We start from the raw sequence: 22,848 nt of genomic DNA, 5'->3' as shown, positions 1-22,848 counted from the left end.
ATTCCTCAATCCAGTTCACACACCAATGATGTCTTTGGTCAAACAGTAGTTTGGTAGTAGATGTCCATGTTTTTACATAACCGTTGTCAAATTATCCCAAATCCAAAAATATATGGGAGTATTAAAAAAATGCGTTATGCAATCTTTCAATTTAAACATATAAAACAGAGATTTTCAAAACAGAATGCAGAAATAATACAAAATTACCATGGGACTCTTATGCGAATATGGGGCAGCATTGGCGGTTATTTGTAGATGTGTGGCCAGCTGCCTCTTTGGCTTCGTTTGCCTATCCATGATCCGTATGCGCATAGTGCCTATCCATCCGTCCATCATTGTAGATAGATACGTTGGGAGCGTTGGGATGCCTGCAAGAGTGTTGATCTTTCGCGTTGTTGCTGAAAAGTGAAATTTGGATTCCTAGGTTTATCGACAAACCTCCGACCAACAAACAGTTCAAAATTGGACAATTATTACGCGAATGGGGCAGCGGCAGAAGTGTGGCACGGTGCGGAACCATTAGATGTAATAAGCAAAAATTGTTTAACAACTGTGTGAATTCCGCCTTATGCAGATCCAGTGCATTTGGGGAGTGAGTGGTGATTGATCGCGATCGTCAGTGCGAATAATTGTTCGATCGCAGCCCAATAGGGATCGAAGGGGGCTTTCCATTCAGAGATTCAGTAGCGCTGGTGGACTTGAGCGATTGTGACATACAAATTCCATCTTGACATGCAAGAGAGACCCCAAAAGAGGAAAGTTCTTGATGTCTGGATGCGATGCTTGTGGTGGTGAATGATCGTGCTTTTTCTGCTGAACCCATGTCACATCGCGATGTGCTTTTCGATCCGATACATGTATGATACCTGCGCAGATATAGCTATAGTCCAAAGCGTTAACGTAAGCAAGTGTCGTCTGAAGTGACTGAATGGATGTGCTTCTGAGAAATTTTAGTGATCTATAGAAAAGTGACTGTTTTTTTATTATAACTATCCTAAATGATTGCACTTATTGTGATCTCTGTGTAAGCTTAGCTATTTTGATCCAATTTTTGGGCATTCGTGGAGGTTAGTCACCTGGTCGCTCGATCAACTCATTCGAGAAACTCGTCTGACTACTAATACGCATTCCAATCGAAGCCTCAAAACCCCGTAACAATAAAACATCAAATTTTATCACCTTTCGATTGTTTGATGAATGCGTCATTATTGATATTCATTGTCTTGTAGTTGAAATAATGCCCAAGGAGACAGAGACGCCCTCAGACGTCCAAAAGTGCAAACGCCTACAGGAGGATCAATTGCGATCGTAGCTTTCGCAAAAAATATTACCATACATACAAACGACGAAGCGTCTCGAACTCGGGATCAGTGGAGTGATCATCAAGGGGAACCAAAAAAATGAGCCTGAAAACGAGAGGGATCGTGTTTGCCACCTTTTTCGGCAGCTGTCTGATCGTGGGCCTACTAGTGGCGGCACTAACCACCGACAACTGGGTCCAGGCCAGCCCCAAGCGGTACAACTCGAGCGAATCGCAAGGACGAATCCATTTCGGGCTGTTCGGAGGGCAGAAGCATCTGAACGTGGCGTACGGCTGGCGGAGGCACGACGTAGATGGTAAGTGTTGAACTGTTGAACAATAATGGGTTATGGGTTTCGTAATCTAATGACGATATGCAATGAGGGTACAGTGGAAAGCAGGTGAAATTTGGAAGTAGGGACCCTTGTTGGAGTTGTATCGAAAAGTAGATCAGCTGATGCGGTTGGCTGCTAAGATCATGTAACGGATACAATTATTGATTTTACTTTCGGAGTTTATGATATAATATATGATTGTGAAAAATGTTGCCACAGTTTGAATTACGCTTTTACGAATCAAATAATGAATTTTAAGAGGAAACTAAACATTGTCGTTTTACAAATTTTCTAAACTTTTTTTTTTTTTGCTCAAAATCGAAGATCTATCATTGCTTTGCACTTGATAACTGGAATGCAATGATACAAATTTCATCGGGTTTTATTTTTTATTTGAACGAGACTAGTTTTTGCTTCTTGCTGATAGCTGATTATTGAATGATAGGATTCTTAGCCTTAATGTGAAGATGAAGCCATACCTCGAATTTTCAAGAGCACAAATATTTTGTTTCGCTTTGATAGTGTAAGCTTTTGGTCAGCACCATCGAATAAACCAATCAATGAAATGTTTGGTGTTATTGGTTGTCTACTAAATTACTTGATATTCACCCCTATTCTTGTTTACGTTCGAATGCTCTTTCGATCGAAAACCGTTTTGCATTCCCGTTTACGCCTGCAAAATCAAATGAGCCGTGGATTCGAACGAATAGGATTCGATCGAAAGTTGGATCCGCCGTAAACAAGAATGAGGGTGATTACCTAAAGCTACACCGATAAAAATCTGATTCCCCAATCATGATTTACAAGTCATAAAATTCATAATTTGGTTAGGCCTTGATATCAGGACGACAAATCATGATTGCTGGAGTAATGCTTGTGTTGCGTAACAGCAATCTGACTCATGATATCTTGCGTCCAAATCATGGTGTATTTTTATAAGATGAAAACACAATGCAATCATGATATCAGGGTGCATAATCATGCCCATGGGTTAGCTATTCTGTTTTCTATACGTGTAGGATACAGGCTCATACAAAATTTTGAAAATTTCCATGCAAAAAGCGTTACGAAGGGGGTCAAAAATTGCCAATTTTAGCGTTACGTAATAAATGGATGCTGTCTTACAACCGTGTTTCTGATTACCGTAAAACGGGGTAACTTTGATAGTTTTTTTTTTCGAAGAAAACATGAATATTTATGCATGCTTATTCAAAAAATTATAATTTATGTTTTTAAAACAAGTACTGGCATCCTAGCTATTGATTGCAGTTGATAGATTGCCGAAAGATTTATTTTGAATAGACTTATATTTTTTCATATAATCGAAAGTCGGTTTTCTGTTTTGGGGTAACTTTGATAATGGAGCATAAATCAAACAAAACTGAATGAATTACGAACATTTATAGGACATTGCATACCCCTAGGCGTTTAACGTTATATGGGAATTTCTGACTTAGATTACAAAAATGGTCACAATTTGTTTAATGGTTGTCGCTAAGATATTTGAGACCATATTCAAGTACTACTATAACTAGGCTGTCAAATATAAGACGAACTACTCAAAAAAAAATTTAATATTTGTATATTCACCCCTATTATTGTTTACGGCGGATCCAACTTTCGATCGAATCCTATTCGTTCGAATCCATTGTCCATTTGATTTTGCTGGCGTAAACGAGAATACGAAACTGTTTTCGATCCAAAGCACATTCGAACGTAAACAAGAATAGGGGTGATTAAGTCTCAAATGTTCTCGATTCAAATGATAATAGCTCTGACATGAAGTGTCATACTAATATTCTTTACTTTTGTATTCGTTTTGCTTAACTGATTAACAGATATTATCATATTTCGTTTTGTATGTGGTGGTCCTGTACTATCAAAGTTACTCGCATTATCAAAGTTACCTTGTTTTACGGTACCGCTTTGGCTGTTTTGTTTCGATTATGTGTTTTGTTTCACGGCGTTCCGTTTCGCCTTACACCGTTCTATGAACTAACTGATGTTTGAACGGTTTGAACCATTTTTTTAACGATGTGCAAAATAGCGGGGATCAAATTAAAAAGTGTTCAGATTAGAGGCGATCAAAGCAACGGGGGTATCCGGTAATCTTAAAATGTTAATTGGTGTTTTTATTGCTTCAGAAGGTAATATTCACATATTACGTAACCTTTCTTAAAAACGTGTTTTTATTATAAATGTAATAGAATTTAACTAAAAGCACACATTTGGTTTGTATTTGATCAAGATCTAACTTGAAAACCAGCAAATTTCAGCAAAACAATATACGTTTTTTGTAAGATCTAACGATGTTTTTTGATGTGCACTATTCGATATGGTGGCAACACGAAGCGGCAAGAGTTGTTTTTCATGTTGAAAATCATCATAATTACTTAAATGTACACACTTAAATTATTTCACCGACCTCAGTAAAACTTTTCGCCGAGAACCCAACAGCTGAGAATTCGGTAATTTTCAACGCCGAATCTCGGTACTTATTTCACCGAGATTTCGGCAATCCGATTTTTTTGCCGAGATCTCGGCGAACGTTACCGAGATTCGGTAAACGTTTACCGAGATCTCGGTAAAAGTTTTACAGAGAATCGTCAAATTATTACCGAGACATCAGCTGTTGGGTTCTCGGCGAAACCGTTTAAGTGTGTAACATTGAATACTACTAAAACTTCTACCACATATTTTTCCCATTCTCGTACTCTATTTTATTTTTTCAAAAGTTTTGAATTTAGCCAATTCGATGGCACAAAAGTCAAAGAGATTGAAAATTTTAGGTCAATGGATCATTAAAATAACCAAAACGGCCGCTATGGAACGCATAGATAGCGCCACCGTTGCCTTGTGTGTTTGACAGAACAGCAATGCTGTCACAATGTTAAATCCCATATACAGTGGCGGCTTTGTTTTGATGCGGTGAGCACTTGCAAAAACTACCTTCAATGATCCATTTCATTTATTTTTTCTATCTTTATTAACGAGATTTTTAGCCCTGGGCTAGTTCTCTCGGGACCAACGGCTTTACTTCCTACTTCCCGAAGGAAGTCGTCACTGAAATTTTTTTAGTGACTATCTCGGGGATGGGATTCGATCCCAGGTCCTCGGCGTGAGAAGCGTGTGTTCTAACCACTACACTAGGTCCGTCCCACTAGGTCAATTTCAAATTTTTTAGGTGTATTTTACAATCATAGAAAACGTAACAATCTTTAAATAATTCTTGGTAGTTTGGGCCACTCCTCTATATGGATTCCGACCATTATGCCATGGTAGCTCTAGAGCTCCATTGATTTTCGTCGAAGTTAAGACAAATTTAATAACATGAAATTAAAATAAATTTACAAACACTACTAGACAAACAATCAATTTATTATTGAAAAAAAAAAATCAACTAATGGTTTGTCCATTTGCATTATGGTTTGTTCAACCACTTTTTATGAAAACGTTTTTTTTTTTCATAAAGGAAAAGTCGATCAAATTCGTTAAAAAAGGGTTAACAACCTCAAGATTTTTTTCCGAAAAAAAACGAGAATCCATCATTTACTCCCCAGACAACCAGAAGTCGCATGAAAGTTTACGCAATAACTCGTTTATTCATACAAATTACATCAAACCTGCAAAACACGGTATATAAAATCGTCAGATTGACGAGTTTCCTCGCATAAAACGTTTTTTCGGAGTTCATTTGTTCAAGTAAGTCGAATCAATCCGTAGCAGCTGTCAAATCAACATTTGTTATCATAAGCTAAGTCGCAGAAGATCACAGGTTAGATCGGTAGATAATTTATACACTCGCATTGTATGCTATTATTCATCACATAATCTATGCACGTATATCGCCTCCACTTTTGTACGTAGAAGGCGTTTTCGCGACATCTTATAAGTGAAATTTTGCACATACAAAGCCTCCAGGTGATTTCGTTTTACGTACATTTTGGTTGTCTGGGTCTTGCAGGGATTTTTCTCACAGTTTCGCCTAGCCTAACGACAGCTTTTTCTTCGGGTTTTTTTTTGCTAAAACGATTGCTATCTAAGTTTACTAAAAGACCTACATATGTAGCAATGAGAGATTTTCTTCTCTCTCGCTCTTTTTCGATTATAACAGTGCAATACTGTAGCTTTTGGGAAGTTTTTCATTATAGATGTCCTTGGTTAGCATTCCAAAAACGCAACAGAAGAGGTTGATTAAAGGAAAAGCGAAAAAGTAAACAAATAGAGCCTCTTAGTGCTAGATAGGTCTATTTGAGAAGTTACGCGAGAATTCTCACAGTGGATTGATTATTCAAAAATTGTATTTCAATAGATTTCTACAGGAGTTATTGTTGGTACCAGGGAACGGACTTAGCAGAGTGGCAACCCAATAAATGCGTGGGAATCGGATAAAATAACGTTTAACCGGAGAACTTATGTTTAACACGTGTGAACTTTAATTCGAGTAAAAGAATGACAGATGAAGGAATAATGTTTTTGTTCTTCTTCTCTTCGCTGACCCTGTGACTCGGGCATTTTCTAGTTGCCAGTGCATCAGCGCCCTGCGACTGGATATGCCGACACTCCTCCTCGCTGATCACTGGAGTTCATTTGTAGACTTCCGCTTAGGACACAGACCAAGCTTCTCCGCGAACAACTGCATCTTGGTAGCGCCCAAAGGCTTAGTGAACACATCTGCGATCATTCTATCAGTAGGACAGTAGTGTAACTGGATGACCTCACGACTGCATAGATCCCGAGCATGATAAAACTTAGTATCAATGTGCTTGCTTCTTTTATTCTGCCGCTCCAAAGAAACGAAGTCAATGCAACTGCGATTATCTTCGTTTAGCATAGTAGGTTGTCGTTGCTCTTGACCTAGTTCTCCCAGTAAGCGACGGAGCCAAGTTGCTTCCTGAGCTGCTTCGGATAGCGCGATATACTCGGCTTCCATCGTCGACGTTGCTACGCACGATTGCTTTCGGCTAGCCCAGCTGACACTAGCTTCCCCTAGTTGAAAAACGAATCCACTGGTAGATTTACGATCGGCGGTGTCGCCGGCCCAGTCTGCATCGCTGTATCCGACCAATTCCAAATTCTTCGTCCGATCGCTGGCAAGCCTCAACTTGTAATCTTGGGTACCGATCAAATATCGCACGGTACGCTTCAGTTCCAACCAGTCCAGTTGGGTTGGACAGTTGGTCTTTCGACTCAAAATAGAGATGGCGGCTGATATGTCCGGTCTTGAGTTAGTGGAGATGTAGAGAAGCACTCCAACTAACTTGTGGTACTGTGTGTTATCAGGAAGTTTCTCTCCACCGTTCAGACGAAAGTAACCAGGATCCACTGGATACTTTGACGGTTTTGCGTCTGTCAACCCAAACCGTTCTGATACTTCCCGAATCAAGGCCTTCTGGCTCAGCATGTACATTCCGTCCTTGTCTTTAGTGACGTTGATACCGAGAAACTGTTTTATCTCCCCTAGTGAGGTAATCTCAAAATGCTTCCTTAGTGCGTTCTCAACAACGTCGATTTGATGTCCATCTCGACAAACCAGGAGCATGTCATCAACATAAATTAATAAATAAATCCACTCACCGTTTGATAGCTTCTTACTGAACAGACAGGCATCCGCCTCCGACTGCCGGAATCCAAGACCAATGAGAACTTCCTTGATGGTCGCATTCCAGACCCTGGCGGCCTGTTTAAGGCCGTAAATGCTACGATTCAGTTTGCAGACAAGCGCTTCATTGCCCGCCGATGTGTACCCCGGCGGTTGGCGCATGAAGATTTCTTCATGAAGCACTCCATTCAAATACGCATTCCTGACATCAACATGACGCACTTGCAGGTTGTTATGTCCCGCCACTGTTAGAAGCACTTTGAACGTTTGCTGCAATGCAACTGGAGCATGCACCTCACCAAAATCTTCACCGTAGCGTTGCGCGTAACCCTGAGCTACCAGGCGCGCTTTAAATCTCACTGTTTGTCCACAAGAGTCCTTTTTTTGTTTGAACACCCACTTCGAGCCGATTGCGTGACGTCCTTTTGGCAGAGGAACAAGCTTCCAAGTATTGTTCGAAAGAAGCGACTTATATTCACTGTCCATAGCTTTACGCCATTGTTTCTTGTTAACACTTGCAATTGCTTCTTTATAGTCCTTTGGATCTCGTTCCTCGATTTTTGCAACGCCCACAACAAAATCACTGAGTTTCTTAGGCAAAGCCCCAGCGGTGCTCCGCTTAGGCCTTCCAGCACTTTCCCCTTCACCACTTTCTTCTCCATGGCTCTCTTCTTCATCACTTTCTTCGTTCACGGGCTCTTCTTGATCCGAAAAACCCAGGAATTCATCATCACTTCCCGTCACTGGTTCTTCCGCATCTCGATCATCGTTGCTGTCATCGCTGAATACTGTCGTCGTCAACTGCTGGCTGGGAATTGGTCGAACCACCGGTTCCAGCTCCTCCTTAATCTTCGCACCAAGTTCAAGGAATTTGGCGTCCCGACTGACGATGATTTTGCCAGTTTGCTTGTTCAGAAACGTATACGCCTTCGCTCCGCATTCATATCCGACGAAGGTCAGCTTCTCAGCACGTCTCTCCAGCTTCTTACGCTTGACTTCCGGAACGTAGACATAGGCGTCGCATCCAAACACTTTCAGACCGCTTAGATCGGGCTTCTGTCCGTTCCACAACTCAATCGGAGTCTTCCCAACCGATCTCGAAGGAAGCCGGTTCTGAATAAAACCCGCTGTGGCAATGGCTTCTCCCCAGTACCGTTTCTCAAGTCCGGCGTCCAGCAGCATACACACTGCCATCTCCTGCAGGTACCTATTCCGGCGCTCAGCAACGCCGTTTTGCTGAGGGGCGTAGCCAGCGGTAAGCTCCATCCGTATACCTTCCTCTTTATAAAACGACTTGAGCTCCTTGTTGACAAATTCAGCTCCTCGGTCCGAACGAATGGCTTGTGGCTTTCTGCCGAACTGGTTTTCGACAAGCCTCACGAAGTTCTTGATACAGTCCTTCGCTTCCCCCTTATCCTTGAGTAGATACAGCACCAGGTACCGACTGAAGTCGTCAATCAGTACCATGAAATATCGATTGCCTCCTGGGGTGACGTTGGCCATTGGCCCACACAAATCCGTGTGAATGAGCTGTAAAGGCTGGGTAGTCTTCCGATCGGCCTTCTGAGGGAAAGGGGGACGGGAAAACTTCCCCTCTAGGCAACACTCGCAGACGATCTTCTGCCCGCAGTCCACCAACTTAAATCCCGTGGCCAACTGCTGTCGTTGAATCCGATCAATAACCGCTGGATCACGATGGCCGAATCTTCTGTGCCATGTATGCTGGCAATTCACAGAATGGCACGTATTCGACACCGCTGCACACTCACGATCCTTGAGCATATAGAGACCGCCGCTACGCATGCCCAGCGCCACAACTTTCTTCGATTTATCGATAATTTCGACGCTATTCTGCTTAAACAGCACATCGTAGCCCTTATCCGCAATCTTACTTACCGAAATGAGCCCGCTATCAAGTTCTGGGACATACAAGACGTTGTCCAGCCGCACGTCTACAGCCTCACCAGCGCCGTCGACACATTTCACAAATCCGCTTCCGTGACCACCTGACTTCGTGTGGTTTCCATTTGCCATCACCACCTGAACACTGTTCGACTCATCCAAAGCATCAAAAAACGTATCGCTGCATGTCATGTGGCATGATGCGCCACTGTCGATGGTCCACGAACATTTTTGCGCAGCTGAAGAACGACTGACGTAACTCTCCTCCTGAACCAGAAAACTCACTGGTTCCCGCTCGGCGTTTGTAGCTTGCTTCGCTTTGGCTTTGCTCTTACCACCAAACGGTTTACTGTTCCCGGAAGATCCTGCTTCACTTTGCGACTCCTTCATCGCACGCCACTTCCGGCAATCCTTTTTAAAGTGGCCGGGCTGCTTACAGAAGAAACAGGCCTTGCTCGACTGTGTCTTGAGCACCTGTTCGCCACCGGGTCCTTTGCTGCCTCTCTCGCAGCGCTTGTGGAATTCATCCAACAGTTTTGATTTGACGAGCTGCATAGTGATATCATCATCCGGTCTAGCTTCGAGCGCCGATGCCAAATAGTGATACGATTCTGGCATACTGCGCAGCACCATTGCCACCTTAAGCTTTTCCTCCAGAACAAGTCCCACATTCTGCAGCCGTTCGAACAGCATATCCATGTCGAGCAAATGTTTTTCGGCATCACCACCCTCCTGGAGCTTCGCATCGCACAGCTTGATCAACAGCGACAGCTGGGAGGTAGTGGTTGACTTCTGATGGTATCCTTTGAGCGCATCCCAAACTTCACGAGCAGAATCACATCCCTGGATGAGTGTATACTGGCTCGCTTCCACACAGAGAGCAATTGTAGCCCGCGCTTTCCTGTCAGCTTTCTGCCAGGCATCCGTGACGGGTTCGGGCTTCACTTCATCCACAACATGCCAGAGATCTTCTCTCGTGAGAAGCATCTCAACCTCGAACTTCCACGTCGCATAATTGTTGTTGTTGAGTTTGGCGAGGATAAACTTTCCCACTTCTGCCATCTTGCTCTAACAAACAAACTTGCCGACGAACACCACACGCAAACAACGACGAAAAACTACCACCGCACAACACCGCGATGACCGTCGAAAACTTTTCAATTTTTATCGCGAATACAACCCGTTTTCCACCGATCCTCCACTGGGCCCATAACCTTTTGGTACCAGGGAACGGACTTAGCAGAGTGGCAACCCAATAAATGCGTGGGAATCGGATAAAATAACGTTTAACCGGAGAACTTATGTTTAACACGTGTGAACTTTAATTCGAGTAAAAGAATGACAGATGAAGGAATAATGTTTTTGTTCTTCTTCTCTTCGCTGACCCTGTGACTCGGGCATTTTCTAGTTGCCAGTGCATCAGCGCCCTGCGACTGGATATGCCGACAGTTATCTAGGTATTTCTCCTGATATTTCTTTACAATTTCCATTATTGAAACTGCACTCAAAAGTCAGTTAGACATTGTAAATTCCTTTTAAAAATATCTCCATTTCTTTCTCAACAATAAAAAAATCTAAAGGATACTATAATACCAGCTATCGTTCTAAACATTGAACCGGAAATTCTTCCAGAGTTTTCACTAGGATTCCGTTTCAGGAATCTTCCATAAATGCCACCAGAGTTTTGTTCAATATTTTTTCTTAAAAAGAGCATCAGCGATTCTTCCCTAATTTCCAACAGGAATCCTTTAATAGAGTTCCTTAAGTCAGTTTCGCAATTTATTATTAACATCCTTCGTAAATTTATTCATTTATTTATTAACACCATCTTCAGTATACACACTGTACAGACTGTTACTTAATGTCTAAATATCTCTCAATTAAAATAATTCACATCTTCAGCAATACACAAACTGATTAAAAAGTCATCGATACAAAACAGAGAACTATCAACGTAAAAGTACAAATGTAACGTTACCAGGTCAAAATACAAAACAATTTCATGTCGATTACAACTCAAGCTTTAAAATGTCGTTTAATGTCTTATCTATTCGGGCTCCATGTTTTTCCACTCATACTCAAAAATTCTCTAAATTTAATTCCTGAGGGTCATGTCTCAGGATTCAAAGCAACTTTCTTCCATTTCGTATCCAGAACTACCTTGAAAGATGCGTAATCGATCAAACTATCTTTTTTCCATCTGGGCACCAATTTCAGAACGTCAACTGCTTCTTCTTTCTCAATTCCAATTGATCGGCGAACCATACAATCGATCTCTGTTTCGGTAACGGAACTGTGTATGTTGGTCAAGAACAGCAAAAAATTACGTTTAGGCGTCGAGCATGATTCCGATGATTCCACAACAAAATCGCTTGCTTCAAAAAAAGGATCTGCTGCGCAGGATGTCCGTGAACCATCTAACAGTTGAGTTGATGAAAACGGCGGTGTAGGTTTCACTGTTTCGTCCGGCAATGATTTCGATGATATGCTTGACAGTGTGTTCACGATATCATGAATTTGCGCTTTTATGTTATCCAACTCAGATGCCAAATTTGCAGAGGAATTAACAACAGATGTATCCACAGCAGATCTCCTTTTGCAGAAATGAGTTAAACAGCAATCGCACATCCACAGAATGTTATTGACGGCCAAGCTTTCCATATACGACTCCAGTAATCCAACACAATGGATATGGTAGCTCTTACTGCATTCACCTTCACACACGACGAACGATTCCGATCTCGCATCGATAGAGGACAGACATTTGTCGCACTCCATTGTTCACAGCTTATCGATTGAAGATGCAAATTCAGCGATGAGAAATTCGTATTTATTTCAATATCCTTAAGAGTCGATGATATCTTTCACGTTGTTAATGAGTACGATTTGTCTATGAAAGCAATCACAGCAAAATGATTTTTTAAGCGCAAACGATTCCGTCGGAAATATGCAATAAACAGATGAACTACGCGTTCGACACGACACCATATGTAGTGTTTTTGATCGACGAATCCATCAGAAAGTAGGATGGATCAGGCACTTCTGAAGTATTTTTATTTTTCAGAAATCTAGCCCAACGATAACCTATAACAGGACGTATTCCTAAAGTCTAGAGCAAGCTTAATTTACCAACTCAACTGGCAAACTGCAAAAATGTTATAAAATAAACTAAATCATCTATAAATTCTAATAATGGACATCTAATATATCTTCCCGAGCGGCTGGAAAAAGATGAACAATATCATAACTTGTTGTTCTAAAGTAATTACTGACGATCATAATCAGCCATTGATTTGTTGGAGATAAGAGATAAAAGATCAAAAATTAACATGGAGAAGTATTGAAGATTGTCAAGATATTATGAGATTAAAACAATATATGCTGTAGTGTTGGTCACTACTAGCACTTCATATGAAAGTCGCGTTACTTATTGGATTTTTTCGCACCTCGTCTCATTTGTCCCTAATTCGCCCAAGTGAGATCAACGAAAATATAGTTAACAGGTCGAGGCGACAAATTTCCGGATGATGAAAAAGACGCTTTTCACGCGCAGCTCGAACGCGAGTACGACAGCTGCCCAAGCCACGACGTCAAAATCGTCATAGGAGATCTAAACGCTCAGGTTGGCCAGTAGTAGAATTACGACCGACTATTAGAAAGTTCAGCGCCCACCGACTGACGAACGAAAACGGCTTACGACTAATTGATTTCGCCGCCTCCAAGAGTATGGCTATTCGTAGCACCTACTTCCAGCACAGCCTTCCATACCGATACACCTGGAGATCACCACAGCAGACAGAATCACAAATCAACCACTTCTTGATTGATGGACGTCACTTCTCCGACATTATCGACATCAGAACCTATCGTGGCGCTAACATTGACTTTGATCACTATCTGGTGATCAACCAACGGCCGCCCCGGTATGACCTAGAGCGGCTTAAGCAACCGGATGTCGCATCTGCGTACGCGCAGCACCTCGAGGCTGCATTACCGGAAAAGGGTGAGCTGGATTTGGCGAGCGTGGGGCAGAACCGAGGATGAAGAGATGCAGCCATGAACCGAGCAGTATTTGGATTTTGATCCGAATAAGCCGATCGAACTATATTCGGAGAGCCCTATGAATGCTGCTATTCACTCTTTCGTTCGGTATGTGGCAAGAAAGCGTTCAAGAGCAGCAACTCTCATAGACTACAACGGTATCGAGCCATTCGAGTGATTTATGTTTTGCATTGAATTGGTAATAACTTTCATATTTCCTGGTAATGCAGCCTTTACCAACTAAATTATAATCTATTGGATTATCAAACACCCCTTCGGTTGTAAACATAGCACAGAAAATGGAAAATATTCACCTCTGTTTCTTGATCAGAATGAGAGTGTATCAGCGAATTTACAAGCGGTGACACACAGTACTCGGCACTAAACAGTGGGCGGTGTGTGTCTATCTTGTTTTCGTTCATGGCTCGTTATCTTCCACGAACGATAAATGTCATGCGTGTTGTGTGAATGCAGGCGGATAAATGGGAAGACATTATGGCCCGTGAGTCAATGATCGTTAAAGTAAATCTTTTCGAATAATTTTTTATAACAATTGATTCCTTGCGGACCTTTTGAGGGCGAATTATTACGAATTCATAAAGAATATTGGTTAGTCCTTTATGAGGCAATTGATTATATATATTTAAGGTTTATCTGAATCTTAGTGTAAATTTAATAGATTCCGCTAGAAAAAGGAATTGATGAAAATACAGTCCAACCTTCATAAGTGGACATATGAAGGGACCATCAGCTGATGGATTATCTTGTTGGTTTTCTTTTCCTAAAAGAAGAAAAATAGAAGCTTTGAAGATCTTCTATCGAAAATAGGCCTTTTAACGATTTGCATTAAAATAGTGACCAAGTCTCTGAAAAGAGATCTGTTTGTGGGAAAGGATATTACTCAAGCTTCCGCTTTCCTTTTTCTGTTTGTTTCTGTCTCTAACTTTTGCTCCCTCTCACTGTTCCTCTCTGCTCGATGGTCTGTCTGCCTCCATTTTTCGTCTGTGTATCCTTTTTAGTCTGCACCTTTCAATCCCTATCTATTAGTATAACTTTCTCACTTTCTTCATCTCTGTTTAATTGTTTGTTTAATCTCTTCCTCATTATCGATTCATATTCTTTTCTTTTCCTATCTCCATCTGTCATTTTTATTTTTATTTCCATTCAGTCTGTTTTTCTGTTTGTCTTCCTTTCTTTCTTCATGTCTTTATTTTTTTCTCTGTCTGCATTTCCGTTAAACAATCTACTTCTTTGTGTGTTTGTTTTCTTTTCATTTTTGGAATACTTAGGTACTTAGGCACTAAGCATACGTTTGTGTCAAATTTGGCAGTAAACTCATGGTAAAACTATTATTTTCGACGCGAACGGATATGTAACCTAATATCTTTGCTCAGAAACTTTTGATGTTGACATAAATTATTTATCACCTCTCTTCCAGTGCTTGCGGTACTCCAGGATGAACCCGATGTCATGAGCTACTGGCTATGGCTTGGAACGGCCATCGGTACCGGGCTGGGCGCACTAGGCGGCGCAGTCAGTGCCGTAGCTTCCGTACTGAAATCCTCATCCGCCTCGAAGAAATCCGGCACCATGGTGGTCCTATTTGCAGCCAACATCCTCTCGGGACTCTCCCAGATTCTGTCATTCGTCTGCTGGATGCTCCAGTTCCTCCAATATCTCACTCATAACGTTCTGGTGGCGGAGGATCGCGACAACAATTGGTACAGCAGTGGGCTGGCCTCGCTCAGTACCAGTTTCTATCTGGTAGTGGCCGGAATCGTGATCGTGATAATCAACATCACTCTGCTGATTGTGGCCACCAGCATGGAAAAACGCGAACGGAATCGGGTGCTGGAGGTCCCGACCGACGAGAAAACGCAAGGAGCGATCATGCTTTACTGAGCAAAGGAGTAGTTTTTGAACTCATCGTTGAACAATTTTGAAATTTAGAAAGTAATTTTCTACGAACTCATCGCCGAAGTAACTCAAGTTAGCCATACGTTGGAACTAAAGATGAAACAAATCATTTTTTTTAATCTATAATTTAATGCCTAGGTTAAGGACAACGCGTCGAATTGCCAATCGTGAAATCGAACTTGTAATTTTATTTTTGAATTAAAATTCGTCTTTTATCTGCTAATGCGAAAAATATGAGACACTGGGCGGCGAAGGTTTAGAGAGTTAAGTTTTCGCCGACCAGTGTTCCATTTTTACAAGTTGTAATTTCTAAAAAAAATACCGAAAACCCTGATAATTGAGCTCATATGGATATTCCTAATTCGAGATTTAAATCAAGTTAATTACAGCAATACCTCGATAAAAAGCAACTAAACTTTTATTTTCGTTGCACGGTATCGAAGCAGAATATTTTTTCTTGATTTTGTTCAACATGTGTTCTCTCTATGATTGATTGAACCAAAAAATTGTGTTGTTCACCTAGCAGTCAGTTTCACCATTCTGATATTTTTTTTTTCAATGTTTTAAGGTTTTTTATTATGGTTTTAAATATAGCATAGCATAGCATAGCATAGCATAGACTGACTGTACATGTCAATGGTTGCTACTCCGTGATTGATCGGAACTGGTAAGAATTGCACTACGATCCAAATGAATAAGGGATGGGAGTTTCCGCTTACTCTCGAAGTGCAATTTTAGCAGATCTAATATTATTGATCAATAACGGCGCCGGCCAAGTCCTTACAGTCAGTTGGGATGGGGAAGGAATGTTAGGGTGTAATGATTGTTGCTTCTAGAGACCGAGAATACCTCTGCATCTCCACAATCACCACGGGAAGGGTGTTTATTAGTGAGGGAGGAAAAGATCTGGGAGTCACCTCTGGTCGGTGATGCGATCCATGGACAAGGGGGAAATATACGACTTATATTTAAAGCTAGTTTTGTATTTTTGTCTCGAGAAGTTTTTGGTTTTTGGAAACTTTAAAAAATACGTCAACATCTATAATGCCGAACAATTCAAAAGACGTTTTTATTAATGACGAAAACTGAAAATTACATGTATATATTTTAAATTATATGAAACAGGAATAATGCCGACACTTGTAGTGACGAACCATACATCTTCTTCTTCTTGGCATTAACGTCCCTACTGGGACAGAGCCGGCTTCTCAGCTTAGTGTTCTTATGATCACTTCCACAGTTATTAACTGAGAGCTTTCTTTGCCAAAGTTGCCATTTTCGCATTCGTATATCGTGTGGCAGGCACGATGATACTCTATGCCCAGGGAAGTCAAGGAAATTTTCTTTACGAAAAGATCCTGGACCGACCGGGAATTGAACCCAGACACCTTCAGCATGGCGTTGCTTTGTAGCCGCGGACTATAACCACTCGGCTAAGGAAGGCCCCTACGAACCATACATAATTTGTTTGAAAATGACATATGAGTATTACTGTGCATTTTGTCTCGATATGGTAGAAGTTTTAAAAAATACGTCAACATTCACAATGTCGAACAATTCAAAAGATAATTTTCAATAATGTCAAAAAGAGAAAAATATATGTATATTGAAATTGTATAAGAAAATAGCATAATGCCGACACTTATAGTGACGAACCATACAAAGTTTGTTTTAATATTACATAAAAGTTACGCTTTCAAGAAAAAAATGTGTTATCATAAGCATGAAACGAACTCACCAGTTGCTAATCCATTCTCGACTGAACACAAAACTGACACTGACAGCAAAACTTCTTGGCGTTCCGAAAACAAACCGTCTTGCTTGGGCCTTCCCAAATACCTACCCAGCAAGACGCTCCAAAACAGGAAAAAAAAAATTCTCCGGCGACGAAAACGCGCGAAATCGTGAGCAAAATATATCGAACGACGCAAAACCGAACTGTCCTGCTTGGGCCTCACGAAGCACTACCCAGCAAGACGCTCCAAAACAGGAAAAAAAAAAATCTCCGGCGACGAAAACGCGCGAAATCGATCGGACGACGCAAAACCGAACTGTCCTGCTTGGGCCTCACGAAGCACTCGTTTTTTATTATGGTTTTAAATATATTCCATTTTCTATCTGTTTCTTTCCTTTTTTCTTGCGTTATGTTTTTATTAGAGCAGAGCCTATTCTCCATCAAATTATTTTATGAGCGCTTCCATAAGTAGTGGGATGTAATGATGGAACAAGAACTTTTGTGATGCAGGGCTGGTAGAGACTGAGTGACTTAAGAATATAGGCTTCTTGCCTAAAATAAGAAAGCAAACAGCAAAAAAAAAAAAAAAAGCATCCTAATAGGAACCAGGAGTTTGATTCCTTATTGAATCGGAACATATATGTCTTTAGACTTTTATTTTTTTTTAATTCCTTGTGACATTACGAACAATATTACTATTATATGTTTCTTTTGAACTGTATTTTTTCTGGAAATCTTGATTATCCAACTAAGGTCGAACTTTTGTCCCAGCTTACTTTATCTTGCCTGCTGTTCAATTAGGCATTTCACGGCGAAATTCTCTCTCTTTCGCTCTTCAACAAAACTTGAAAACAATGGTGCCAGTACCTGTCAAGTTTGACAGGTACTGACACTGTTGTTTTCAAATTTTCCGAAGGAAGGAAAGAGAGCGATTTTTCGATGACGTCACCGTGCAATGGGCAATATGACACTGGAAGATGTCATGTGGAGAGCCGGGTTTAACAAGCGAGGTATGAATTTCACAAGATACAGCCAATTTGTTTGCTTCGCAGATGATTGTAGGCTGAAAGCTGCAGCAGGGCATTTCGCAAGACTACCGGACAACAACCCTTGCAAAATTGGTGTTCGCGTTGAATCCGGCTGGGACAAGTAGGTACAGAGCGTAGCGAAAAAATCTGAAGAGCGTAAACCTAAATCGAAGCTGGAGATACACAACCAAGTCTCCAGCATAAGTTTAAAAACTCACACCTTCCATAATACACCGGGGGTTTTGGAGTTTGGGAAGTAGGCAACGCAACATCTTTGACCAGAAGGTTCTTTAAGTTTTGCTTTTACTCTAGACTTCCCCTACACGTATGAATGATGCAAGGTCGAAAGAACATGAATCAGTCATACATATAACGGTAGTGAAGTGTTTTGCCTAAGGATATGTGAAAGGAGGGATTTTGTGTGGTGTTTTGTAAATCGCTCTGTGGAACAAATTTGTTATTAGTTAAATAATAAGTTCATTTGATTTACCTTTCAATTAGTATTCAATGATTACAGAAACTTTATACTTAACAAAGGCGTGGAGTGCAGCAAGCTAGGTGGGCGGATCAAGTGCGTATCGATTTGGCGAGCGTGGGGCAGAACCGAGGATGAAGAGATGCGACCGCAAACCGACGTTTTCTCGGCTATTACGCTGCCATGAAAAGAGATGCCTTTCCTCTTCGATGAATTATTCCTCGAAGCGGGTTAGATATGAAAACAAGGATAAAGAGAGAAGGAATGTTAGTGATTATTACATGCTTTATGGCAGTATTGGCGTACATTGAAGTCATACAAAATTCGCTCTTTGGATTCCCACGACAACAATCCCTGAAACTAATGATAAACAACAAAAAATGAATCCAAAAGAGCGAGAACCTTGATGTTTCAATGTATGACAATCCAGCTTTATTGCATGTGAGAAGTTCTTGGTGATATTCTCACAACGGCCATTCAGAATGGTTCGACGGATGTAGATAAAAGATCATTATGATAAAATTAACGCGACGACATGTTAGTAAACTCAAAACGATTATTATATTTGCAACTGTTAATTTAAATAGTTAAGCTAAGGGTCGGTTATTGCATATAACTTTATAGATAAGCAGCAGTAAAGCACGAACGCGAATCCATCCCATCTTCAAATGCACAACACTTCATTCTGGAATTTTAGAACGTCCATGTTGTAACTTGTTCACACAAGAAATCTGCCTCGACCGAGTTGGCAAGAACGCGCCCCTCCCCCTTTCTGAACCAAAGGACAGGGAACTAATACCATAATACCTTAATTACAAATACAAAAGCTACTTCTATGTTATTTCCACTACTACGCTCACGATTATTATGTTATGATCGTTAGAATAAAAACGATAGAGGTTACTACTACATAACAGAAATACTACCCAAAGAACGCTATTGTCGCCAGTGTTGGTGTGATAAATGCAAAGTAGTGCAAAAATGCGTAGAGGATTAAATAAGTTATTAATTACAGCATTTTGTTCAACAATATTATATTATATTATGAAAGATATTTCAAAATGAAACATTTCAGTAACAGCAGTGCCATCAGTTTTCTAATTATTATACATATATCAGTAATATTACTGAACTATCTCTAACACCGCTACAACCTACCTTACTAAATAACGCAATACCGTAGAATGCCGTAATTCAGAACATTTTGGAATATTTCTCAAAAATCGTTAATTCTCGCATACTCTGAGATAACGCCCTAAAAGCCATTGGCAACCACGAGCGCAGCTCGCTGTTTCTGAGCAAATGAAGGAATAAGCATCCAAACCGACATCACGGGCAGGTAGATATTGATCCTTTCTTCCCCATAGCGTTATTGAATAACATGAAAATCCATTCAGATGCTCAGTAACAACGAGCCACACACATGGTTACCAATGGCTTTCAGGGCGAGATCAGAAGTTATGCGAGAATTATTGTTAATGACAATTTTAATTGGAATTATTATGCATTACCAGTATATACAAATAGCGGTATGGACAAATTTCAAAATTTTTCTTAAATTTCGATTAATTTTGGACCAAATATGCGGATTTAGGCGATGCGCTGAATTACGGCACCTTACGCCCTACTAAGGTAATAATTACTACATTGTTAGTAAACCTAACATAAATGTCTATTTTCAATGACCTGTGAGACGCAGAGACCACCCGCACCCACTCTTGCGCCTCGTGGTCTACTGAAAAAGATTTATGTATATTGAACTAATACTACTATTAGAAATAGTGCTACTGATGAAGGTGATCGTTGGTTTCCCAGTCTTGTTAGTGATTTGAGTGTTACTAGAGACTGGTAGTGAGCCCTACCGGTCCCTCAAGTATTACGCGTAGTTATCTGGTGTTAGATCATGCGACAGTAACTAAACTCATGCTGAAGGTGTGATAAATCAAGTGTAAAATATATTTAAGCATTGAAACACATATCATTATTTAATTTAAAACTATTAGACTAGCTTACATTTTATAAGTTATAATTACGATTATTTTCGCGATCAATATATTAGTATTAGTATATTTCACAATATCAACAATATGCAATCACTTGATAAATCACCGTCAATCCCATCACCTAAGGGCAGGGTAAAAAAAAACAAATAAATATTAATAATTGGAGTCAAATAATAGAAGTATTTTTAGGAAACTTGTAAATAAGCTGCAAAAATATTAAAAAACTAAATAGATTTGAATACTTTTTTGCGGCAAAAAAAAGCTGACAATAAAGGGGTTATTAGGACTCACCTCTCGAGAGCTGCAGTGCTACAAGCTCCATACGACTCTGTTGAGTTAACTTCAATTTTACGTATACAACCCAATCAATTACTAACTGATATCGAAATTCTTATCAGTCTGATAGTCAATACGTCTCCCCCAATCGCGATGCAACCCTTCTTATCAGCGCTGATTTTCAATTGCCTCTTTGGTATCTATTGCCCGAGACGTAGCCAAGTATGATTCAGCCCTAGTTTAATTTCGACCTCCGCAAAGGACGGAACCTATTATACACTACCGGTTGTTAGTTTAGAATGTGACATCGCGTTCGAGTCCGGAAGATACCCAAATATGGCGAAAACCAAGTGGAACATACTCTTCGCAGCTTTCGTCCTGTCGTGCCTCTCGTTGGCTACTCTCATCGTGGCGTTTTGCACTCCGTACTGGGTAAGACCATCCGTTGAAAGTGGGAGCGGGTCATCTGACATAAGGTCGTTTGTATAACAATCATTTGACCATTTGTAATGAACAGAATCATTTCTCTTCTTTCAAAATATGTCTGTTCTTGATGAAAGTGTTATGCCAAATGACCCAGACCCGTTGAAAAGCACCTCTCTACTACATTTCATGCGATAATTGCTCCCTAATCTCATCCGCTGTCGTCAGATTATCTCGGAAGCGAGCGAACGGACAGCCTACAAGAACAGTGACATACAGTATGGGCTATTTACTGGATCACTAACCCGGAATGTTTTGGCCACTCCGATAACGTACGACCTTACAGGTAGGTAACTGGATAAAAGCACGGCGCTGTTATCTACCGTCATCAAATAGAGAATGATTACTCGATAGATAACATCTCAAATACTTTGTTTTACCACTAGTTATCTGTCTGTACGAACAGAATGTATGTGTCTACAGCTGCCAAACCGAGGAAGCGAAACGAGAATCGGAAGTGCTGGCACTTCTGGCTGGTGAGAAGCCAGCTGAATGTCCCATAGCAGGCGCCAAGACTTCATTCAGGATCACAGACCAGACCTCGGGAAGAGTCGCATCCAAGGATAACTTTATCAATGCAGGCCTCTGGTTGGCCACGGTACTATTTCTAGCGATTTCCACCACGTTTGCGGGCGCTTCGGCCAGCTTTGCCATCATCAACGTGCTGTTCAACCCGGTGGAACCGATCTTCAGTGTGTTTGGGCTGTACATTTGGAACGGGATCGTCATTGGGGGGACCGTGCTGACCATGAGCATGTGGGGTGCACTGTACGGATCGTACCTCAGCGATAACATTGCCATTACGGACACGTTGACGCCGGAAGCACCGTACAGTTCGGAAAATCTGGCCTCGCTGGGAGCGAGCTATTGGGTGTTGTTCATTCCACTTCTGTTACACGGTAGCAATATTGGACTATTGCTGTGGAGGCAATACGAAATCAATAAGGAACCGCCACCGACGACGATAGACGTGGATAAGTCGGACCTGACGATCATTATGTATTAGTAGAAAAAAGCTAGATGTGTAGACCTGTTTTAAATGTTATTCAAATGTGATTTTATTGTAACTGGATGAAATATGAAAATAAAACAACAGTTTGAATTTTAACAAAAATTACTTGAATTTACCATCATGATGGTAAATGATGGGAAAGAAAGAATCAAAATGGGTTTCAGATTAATGGGCATCAGCGATTTGTAATTTTTCAAAGATAAATCTAAGGGAAATCAGGACTGGTAGTGACTGACCGTCTTAAAAATAACAACTTTAGAGACCTCTCACCTGAAAAAACCAAAATACAAACGAAACAGGAATCACGACATGAGAGTTTAATTCCTTATTTCATATATTGCTCTGAAGATCTCTTCAGGAGTTTGATTTGTGATTTTTTAATTCGTTTAGATACCTTCATGACTTCAATCTGGATTTTTTTTCTAAAAACCTAGAATCTCTCCAAAGATTGATTCATTTTTCAATAAAATCCAAAGTTCTCCATAACCTGTGATCTCGCCCTTAAAGCCATTGGTAACTGAGTGTGTGGCTTGTTGTTACCGAGCAAACGAATGGATTTATACCTTATTCAACAATGCTACGATGAAGAGAACATCCTCCTCTATCTCCCAGTGTGATAGTTTTAATCGTGGGCCGTTCATTTGCTTAGAAATAAGGAGCTACACACTCGGTTACCAATGGCTTTTGGGGCGAGATCACAAGTTATGCGAGATCTAGTCACCCTGGAACCGTGTTTCTG

The 22,848-nt window shown here is 40.8% G+C and overlaps 2 protein-coding genes across 8 annotated transcripts; both read left to right on the top strand.

Moving 5' to 3' along the window:
* The first annotated feature begins 304 nt into the window (after window positions 1-304).
* On the top strand, window positions 305-15,320 carry LOC5573314. 7 transcript variants are annotated; one of them, XM_001654484.2, is made up of 3 exons: window positions 305-508; window positions 1,230-1,617; window positions 14,619-15,320. In XM_001654484.2, exons 2-3 carry the CDS (start codon window positions 1,401-1,403, stop codon window positions 15,080-15,082), a joined length of 681 nt encoding a protein of 226 aa, XP_001654534.1. In that variant the 5' UTR covers window positions 305-508; window positions 1,230-1,400; the 3' UTR covers window positions 15,083-15,320. The 7 variants fall into 7 exon arrangements, with proteins under 7 accessions (XP_001654534.1, XP_001654533.1, XP_021693439.1 ...); XM_001654483.2 differs by having other exon boundaries at window positions 305-525; window positions 1,352-1,617; XM_021837747.1 differs by having other exon boundaries at window positions 305-525.
* Window positions 15,321-20,842: 5,522 nt separating this feature from the next.
* Window positions 20,843-22,211, top strand: LOC5573312. Its single transcript, XM_001654482.2, has 3 exons — window positions 20,843-21,046; window positions 21,266-21,383; window positions 21,484-22,211. The coding sequence occupies exons 1-3, from the start codon at window positions 20,951-20,953 to the stop codon at window positions 22,101-22,103; spliced, it is 834 nt and encodes a 277-aa protein (XP_001654532.1). The 5' UTR covers window positions 20,843-20,950; the 3' UTR covers window positions 22,104-22,211.
* Window positions 22,212-22,848: the final 637 nt, after the last annotated feature.

Source organism: Aedes aegypti, chromosome 1, assembly GCF_002204515.2.
Source record: "Aedes aegypti strain LVP_AGWG chromosome 1, AaegL5.0 Primary Assembly, whole genome shotgun sequence".
NCBI lineage: Eukaryota > Metazoa > Arthropoda > Insecta > Diptera > Culicidae > Aedes > Aedes aegypti.
The sequence above is the reverse complement of the archived record's forward strand: the minus strand, read 5'-3'. Positions and strand labels throughout refer to the sequence as shown.

Excerpts from the sequence above, each read along its gene's own strand:
- LOC5573314 (XM_001654484.2), top strand. The coding sequence starts at position 1,401 with ATGAGCCTGAAAACGAGAGGGATCGTGTTTGCCACCTTTTTCGGCAGC. Across the intron at positions 1,618-14,618 it reads GCGGAGGCACGACGTAGATG|TGCTTGCGGTACTCCAGGAT; the intron begins GTAAGTGTTGAA and ends CCTCTCTTCCAG.
- LOC5573312 (XM_001654482.2), top strand. The coding sequence starts at position 20,951 with ATGGCGAAAACCAAGTGGAACATACTCTTCGCAGCTTTCGTCCTGTCG. Across the intron at positions 21,047-21,265 it reads CGTTTTGCACTCCGTACTGG|ATTATCTCGGAAGCGAGCGA; the intron begins GTAAGACCATCC and ends CGCTGTCGTCAG. Across the intron at positions 21,384-21,483 it reads GATAACGTACGACCTTACAG|TTATCTGTCTGTACGAACAG; the intron begins GTAGGTAACTGG and ends TTTTACCACTAG.